At 47.8% G+C, this 7,717-nt stretch overlaps 3 protein-coding genes across 3 annotated transcripts; 1 reads left to right on the plus strand and 2 right to left on the minus strand.

Moving 5' to 3' along the window:
• Positions 1 to 702: 702 nt before the first annotated feature.
• LOC124682886 (uncharacterized protein At1g01500-like) lies at positions 703 to 3,235 on the minus strand. Its single transcript, XM_047217495.1, has 2 exons — positions 2,677 to 3,235; positions 703 to 1,374 (listed from the first exon to the last, which is right to left on the minus strand). Exons 1-2 carry the CDS (start codon positions 3,172 to 3,174, stop codon positions 1,150 to 1,152), a joined length of 723 nt encoding a protein of 240 aa, XP_047073451.1. The 5' UTR covers positions 3,175 to 3,235; the 3' UTR covers positions 703 to 1,149.
• Positions 3,236 to 5,953: 2,718 nt separating this feature from the next.
• Positions 5,954 to 6,690, plus strand: LOC124682887. Its single transcript, XM_047217496.1, has one exon. It carries the CDS (start codon positions 5,954 to 5,956, stop codon positions 6,539 to 6,541), a length of 588 nt encoding a protein of 195 aa, XP_047073452.1. The 3' UTR covers positions 6,542 to 6,690.
• Positions 6,691 to 6,939: 249 nt separating this feature from the next.
• On the minus strand, positions 6,940 to 7,475 carry LOC124682889 (small nuclear ribonucleoprotein E-like; the record flags this gene model as incomplete). Its single annotated transcript, XM_047217497.1, is given in 3 exon segments — positions 6,940 to 7,160; positions 7,258 to 7,303; positions 7,397 to 7,475. Coding segments are annotated over 3 exon segments (135 nt in total), but the record flags the coding sequence as incomplete, so codon positions are not given.
• Positions 7,476 to 7,717: the final 242 nt, after the last annotated feature.

Genomic DNA, 7,717 nt, shown 5'->3' on the forward strand with positions numbered 1-7,717 from the left:
ATGTGTCGTCTCTAGCATCAACCACGCGCACATTGCAGATGGTAGCGACGTCGAAGGCGGTGAAGCCACCCAGGACCGGAAGCTGTCTGAAGAACGCTTTGTGATGCCCTTCGACTCCATCCGGTGGCACACATGCGTCGTGGCATCGTCTCGGCCGTGCGACCTTTCAGGCACACCCACGACACAGTGGTGTCGGTGCGTAGTGTGGTCTCGGATGCGCGTTGTCCTTCGACTACGCTGATGGTGTAGTGTCGTTGTTGGGTCCCTCAGCCATGTCGTGCGGGCTCTTCCTTGTGATCGATGTGTCTAGATCGCGATGAGTCTTCTCATCGATCTGCACCCCAGGTTTTGCATTTTCCTCCCATTCTCGTGTTTTATTGGTGTGTGTTTTTCTTTTTCTTTTCCTCTCATATAACTCCCGTGTACGCTCCATTTGATTTGAACCTATCTCGTAGAGGCCTCATACTCTCTGGTTCATTTGAACCTATCTCGTAGAGGCCTCATAGGCAACTTTGAATGAAATATATTCAGGCCGGAACTCGTTTCTCCAGGTGAAAATTTTAAAAGAAATGTCTCAAGAACCAACTCCGCCTCAACACCGGCCAGCCAGAGGCCAAATAGGCACCGACATGCCATGCCAGAGGCGACGCCAGCAAGCAAAGAGGCGTTATGGAAATACTCGCTCTCACAAACCGGGGCAGATTCGTTCTTTACAACTTTTCCCTCCGATACCAAGTGCGTCAACAGACATACCAAATGTTCCACAAGTGAATTAAGAATCTTTGTGTGACGATTCATACTTCTAGCTAGTGTTTAATAAGAGAAACCTCCAACAGTTGCCAAAAAAAAAAACTCCAACAATGTCAGTTCATAGCAGTTACATTTGGAAGTGTACAGAAGGTCGCCATTGTTGCAGCTCCTCCATCTTGAGAACACTCCTTACAAATTTTTTTCACAAGTCCAGGGAACACCTTCACGGTTCTATACACAGGTGAGAGTGACGATGATGTACATAAGTCAAAAACTCTGCACAAGCAGCAAATATGAACATCAAATCCAACAACTCTATACAACAATTCACTCTGAACAGTACTGGATGGGCTGTCTCTACTGGGCCATCCGTGGCCGGGTGTCTTTGTCATGACAGTTTCAGAAGAACCGTCGCTTCAAGTTCCTTGCCGTTGCTTGGTAGGAGCTCATGAGGAGCCCAACACCTATGCCAACTCCAACACAGACTCCCAGGCCAATCCCGACGCCAACCCTAACACCAGCATTGAACCATGTAAGTTGCCCGTCCTCGTCCTCGGAGTACCAACCTTCAGGGTATGGCCTGGTTCCTATGTTCATGTCGTTGTCGTCTTCATCACCCATAGCCTGCCAAAGAGATCCATATCTAAAATTAATTAACCAAAATTTGGGTATTTAATAAACAACAAAACTAGGATTCTCCCCAAGCATTGTGTTTCAATTGAAGGAAGAAGAACAGTCACACGGCAAAGACCCCAAGAGGGCAGGACAATGCTAGTAATAAACAGGACATCAAATGCTGTAATAGTCCAACTTTAACCATAATTTCGCACTCTCTGGGAACCTTAAATGCAATCAGAGTATCTGAAAGACTGAACGACAAGATATAAACAAAACCCACGGCACCTAGTATCTGTGAGAGATTTCGTGCTCTAACTTATATATTACCAGAACTGAACCATCGAAGGAAATGCTACGCAGATTTTACAAAGAGAGAATTAGGAAGTACACCTGAACTAATAGTGCAATTCTCAATGCTTTCAAGTTTCAAACCCTTCACATATGACACGAGTCTGGTTGTGAAGTGAATGCAGCATCGATTGCACTGTTAGCTAATCAAATCATATAAGTAGATATAACAATACCTACTTGATATAATTTTAAAGGGGGTGAAAGCATACACACATGAAAAGCAAGCTACTAAGTACAATAGTAGCATCCCTGGGCCACCAGTTCCTATCTTACTGTAGAGATATGGCACTTGATATAATCATTTTAAGATCATACCTACAAATATGATCTAACACACAATTACATGGCAAAGAAAGAAGTTGCATCCAGAAATCATAATATCCAAGCTATACTAGCCAATCAGAAATAAATGATAGACTATACGGGCTAGGATTTCCATCCACATAAAATATATTCATTATCATTACCATACCACTCTAAATCACGATAGAAGTCGAAGATGCTATCATCAGAATATCATCCATAGCTAATTAAGCGCAGAAAGTTACAGCTTCACATGTCCATGATTAGCCCCACAAAATATATTTCCAGCAATCGACATGGAAAGCAATGCAAGTTTGCAACCACAAACACACCGCACCAGCAAAACGTTCAAAACGACGACACACCACACTACATTTGATAAAATGACAATGCAGCTATGCCCGAAATTGTATCACACTACAGTAGTACAGCAAGTCATATACGGGGCCATCAAAGCTTTTGCTCGTCATTGGGCGCAAATCAATAGTTAAAACAAGTAGCACACAGCCACATTATGCAGTGTACATATATTTAGTCCGTTAGGCTCCCTTTTTGTTGCTACAATCGTTCCTATATCAATGCTACTTCCTCTGTAGGTCATATTAATCAGTATAAGATGAAACAACACATGTTCTCGAATTTTCATTGACTGACCGTCAAAGTCGCTGATCGCCGGCGAACCAGCCCGCCTGCAGCTTCTTCAGGGGTGGCGAGCCGCAGTGCGTGCGTGAGGACGGCTGGCTCGCCTGCGCAGCACCCAGCAACATAGACCTCAAAGGCCGAGGCTGAGGCCGCCGCTCCAGCGGAAGGGACGCAGTCGATCGCCCAGGCGGGGGAATTGGCCTTGGAGTCAGTGCGCCGGCGCAGGGAGCCCCGCAGGAGGGCGGTGCCCCGGTGGTCCGCGACCACGAAGGCGGCGGCGGGCGGGGGGAGGAGCGCGGCCGCGGTGGAGACATAGGTGGCCTCGCCGGAGACGGGGTCGCGGCGGTCAAGGCGGAGAGGGAGGGGGGAGGGGGAGGCCTCGCCGCCGTCGGGGTGGATGGCCAGCGCGAGGCTGGGCGGGACGGCGGCTCCGGTGATACGAGGTGAGAGTCGCAGGTAGAAGAGGCGGACCTCGAGGCAGCCGCCGGGGTCCGACGCCGGCTGGTCCATCCGCGCTGCGCGAGGTGGGGAGCGCGGGATTAGCTTAGGGTTCCGCCATTGCGAGGCTTAAAGGTGGAGACGAATGGTTAATTAATTGAATTACCGGTCAGAGTGTGCCAAGCAAAGCGAGAAAATTAGATTAGATAAATTAGTTTTTTGGAAAATTTGCTACAAGACACCGTTATTTTCTGGCGTTTAGCACACCACACCGCCTTTATTAAACTTCAGACACGGAATTACAACATCTGTCACGTGAATTATTAACTACACTTCTAGCAAGGTTATGAGTATTCTTGTTTGAGCCTCGTTCTTCATGATAGAAGACGAGTTCATCAAAACCTCCATGGGCTTCAGTAATCTCCCGAGTGATATGAACAACGAAGCCCATCATTCCTTCTTCTAAGATTCGAACAACATTCTTGCAGTCAGTCGCCACCTTAATTCGATGAGCATCGATGTCCCTAGCCAGCGGGATCGCCTCTCTACAAGCCATCACTTCTAGCGTCTCAGCGGTCGTGCATCCCGGAAAGACGACTGCAGATGCACCCATGAACATGCCACTCCCGCTTCGTGCAACTGCTGCAACCGAACCTCTTCTAGAGTTCTTTCCAACGGTTGCGTCCATGTTGATCTTCACCATTCCAAGGGTGGGCGGATCCAGCCTGACGAGCCTGAACCCTTGGCCCTGCCTTTTGCTTTCTTCCTAGTTCTTCACATTGACTTAGATCTACAATGAATCTCTCCATGAAGCAATGAACACATAGGGACTCTGGTACACCTGCTCATGTATGGCCTTCCTTCATGCATGCCAGGGTCGCAATCATGGTTGCCAGCCAAGCGCATGCAGCTCTGGCATCTGAACATGTCATGTGTTCAGTAATACTCTCATCCACCAGAGCCCAAACACACCTGGATGTGGTGCAGTCGAGCTATTGTCTGACATATGCCTACGATGCCTTTTCGAGTTCGTTGGGATCGACTGTTTGGCTAATCTCCACATAGAAATTTTCACTTTAGAAGGCACCTGGGTGCTCCAAAAGCGCACTCCACTATTTCTGGATCTGTATTTCATTCGAGCTCGTCGCTCGTGATCCAGCCATGCTTCTCATCTATTTCTCGTCGCGATCAACATGTTGTACACTGAACGGATGGTGAAGACTCCTCTTCTGTCATGGTGCCATGACCAGAAGTCTCCTTAGTGTCTGTGGCTGAGGGGCATCTACAAAATGGCCTCAACATCCATTGGCAATAAATATGCTCCAAGCTTCTCCTCGTTCCACGTCGCCGATGTGGCCTCGATGAAGTCTGCCACTCGTCTCGGTGGATCGTCTACAAGGAACGTAATGGGGCGCAGTAGACCATCCCTCAGGATCCAATGCTCATTAGTTGGGTCAGTGTGCTCTCCCCTTCCAAACCTTTTGATTAGCCCCTGCTTCAGAACCTGCAGCCCATCTTGGATCGCTCGCCACACTTATGATGGTCCTACTCCTAGTGATGATTACAGCAGGTCTGTATTTGGGTAGTATCTTGCCTTTAAGATTTCCCACTTAGCGACTCCAGATTCTGCAAAAGCCTCCAACCCTGCCTCGCCAGCAAGGCTAAATTGAAAAGCTCGATATCCCTAAACCCCAGTCTCCCATATACTTGGGTTTACACATTTCCTTCCACAAGACCCACCACGACCTCCTCTCTCCTTCCTTACTTCCCACCAAAATTTCCGCAGTATGGAATTGATATGAAGACATAGTCCCCTCGGCAGCCTGAAACATGCCATGGAGTAGATCGAGTATAGCTTGTGCAACTGCTTTAATTACGATGTCGTTCCCGCCTGCTGACAATAATTTCTCTAGCCGCCCTCGAATCCTGCTCCACCATCTATCCTTCAAATACGTGAAAGCTCCATTAGTTCATTTTCCTACATCCGAGGGCATTCTACTTCTTGTTCAAGATTTCTGAATGAACATGAAGAATATATTTCACTGCCTCCTTGGTGTTACTCGGGCATTTCGTGCTAAAGAATATAGAAGATTTGTCCCAGTTTATCCGCTAACCCGATTCCATACAGTACAAATCCAGCACCTCTTGGACCTTTTCCGTTCCCCCCCCCCCCCCCGGTCTATGCCTTGAATAACAATAGCCTGTCATCCGCAAAGAGAAGATGGGTAACGACCGGAGCAGTCGAAACCACCCTTAACCCATGGAGTTCTGATGAAAAGTTGTGTTTTAAGAGGCACGAAAGACCCTCTGCAACCAACAAGAACAAGGGGATATAGGATCACCTCGTTGCACCCCTCGAGAGGGCATAAAATAATCCAATTTACCTCCATTGAAAAGAACCTTGAACAACATCGTGGTGACAAGACGCATCACCATTTGCACTCAACTTCGATGGAAACCTAGCTTAATCATGATAGCCTCTGGTTATGTCAACTCCAGTCGGCAATACGCCTTCTGCATATCTAGCATTCTAGCTTAAGAGCACAAAAACAGTTTTTCTTCGCTCTGTTCCACTTCATGAAATGTAGACATTCATAAGCAGCAATGATATTGTCACTAATCAACCTACCCTGCACAAACAACCTACTCTGCATAAACAGTAATCAGCCTACCCGGTACAAACGCTGACTGCTCTTTTGAGATAATTTCTGGTAAGCAAACCTTCAGCCCTAATTGCCAATGGGCCTTGAGTGGACCGGGATGGGTTTACATGGGCGGCCCTAACTACCGAAGCAGTATATGCAGTGGAGTGCCAAGAGGGGAAGATTCTTTCCACACGGAACCCACCACGATGAGCGGCGGCGGCCGGAAGCCGACGGGCGACGAGGCGGAGGTGGAGGCGCTCCTCCGGGCGGCGCAGGACGCCGTGCTGCTCAAGCTCCAGTCGAACTCTCACCTCGTCTCGTCGTCGTCCTCCGCCGCCTCCAACCCTCCTGCTCTCGACCCGGCGCCCGATTCACTGGATGACGATCTCGCCCGCCGCTTCGACGCGCTCAGGTCCCGCCCGCCGGCACCGAAGCGGCCCGATGCTGCCTCGCCCGGGATGGATGAGATGGAGGCGCGGTTCGCGGCGCTGAAGGGCGGAGCCGCTGGCCCGGAGAAGGAGACGAAGGTGAGTTTGGAGGATCTGGGAGATGAGTCAGAGGAGGACGAGGTGGAGAAGGTGATGCGGTGGGCAATGGACGCCGCGCGGCTCGACGTCGCCACGGCCGGCGGTGGCGTCACACCCAGCGCCGAGGAGGAGAAGGAAGAAGAGGACAAGAGCAGCGCCAGTAGCGAGGAGGACGAAGAGGATAGGCTGGAACTGGAGATGGAGAAGAGGAAGGAGGAGATGTTGAGCAAGAAGAACAAGGCCAAGAACAGGTGGTTCTTCTTTTGATCCTCCTACACATGTTTTCCAACTCATGATCAAGTAAATTTCTCAGCCAAGTGGAGCGGATTCATAATGTAATGGAAATTATATGGTTGCGTTGTTTGTTATCTCTATGATGAACATGAAACATGCCATGCCAAAAGTTTACTGCTAAACTTGCAGCTGGAATTGCAGTACTACATCTTTTTTCAACTACCACAAGACATACAAAGGTCATAATTCCTGCACAATGTGCAGTTTTGCAGCCACTAGCACACATGCCAGCGCTACCGGAGTGCAAATCATCACAAGCACCACTACAATACATCATCAATATGTTCATCAGTAGTATTATAAAACAGATAGTGATACTCATAACTGAGAGCCAGCAAACAAGTCAACATAGCAGTCCGTTCATGTTAATCTTAAGCACAAGGGATAAGCTCATTATCTCAGACATCATGCACATGGTTCACAGAATGGATTACTGAGTTCATAGGTACTCGTAGATGACAGACATTACATATAGTGACCACACTCACAAGCTACATGCATATCAGTCTAGATGGAGTACAGAGTATCACAGGAACGCTCAGCGCAGGAATGAGAACACCAGCCATCCTAGGAAGAGGGGCTTCACTTTCCACTGCAAAAAAACAGGGTATTGCAAAATTTAGAGGACTTGTCACTCGAGATTATGAGAGCAAAACATGGATAGACTGGTTCATGACTCTTCCACTTACGTGTTCATCATCAGAGTTATGTTGTCACCTTTCAAGAGTATCCTTCCTGCAAATTTCAAACAAAGATATTAGATAAAGCTAGTGGAATAATGTTTTTCCTACTGCTGTAAGGAAGAAGCCTGGTTGCAAATGCACTAACCCAACGACTTCCTGATGTCCTTCTTAATGTTGATTTCCTCAGCATCCTCAAGAACCAAGTTCATGTACTCATCAAAGCCCTGGAAAATACACACAGTATGAAAACTCAGCATTACTCAAGAAGAGCCAAACAAAGCATTCAAACACCTTAAACAAAGTCATCCTATAATAAGAAGACAACTGATAACTAGTAACATGCAAAATCTATTATAGGCATGCTGCACTGACACACTGGCATCTCTTGCCACCATAGCAACAGCACAACTCCATTTCATTGAAATGATTAATGGCAATCAAAAACTATGATGCCACGTCAAAATAA

This window comes from Lolium rigidum, chromosome 1 (genome assembly GCF_022539505.1).
Source record: "Lolium rigidum isolate FL_2022 chromosome 1, APGP_CSIRO_Lrig_0.1, whole genome shotgun sequence".
Classification (NCBI taxonomy): domain Eukaryota; kingdom Viridiplantae; phylum Streptophyta; class Magnoliopsida; order Poales; family Poaceae; genus Lolium; species Lolium rigidum.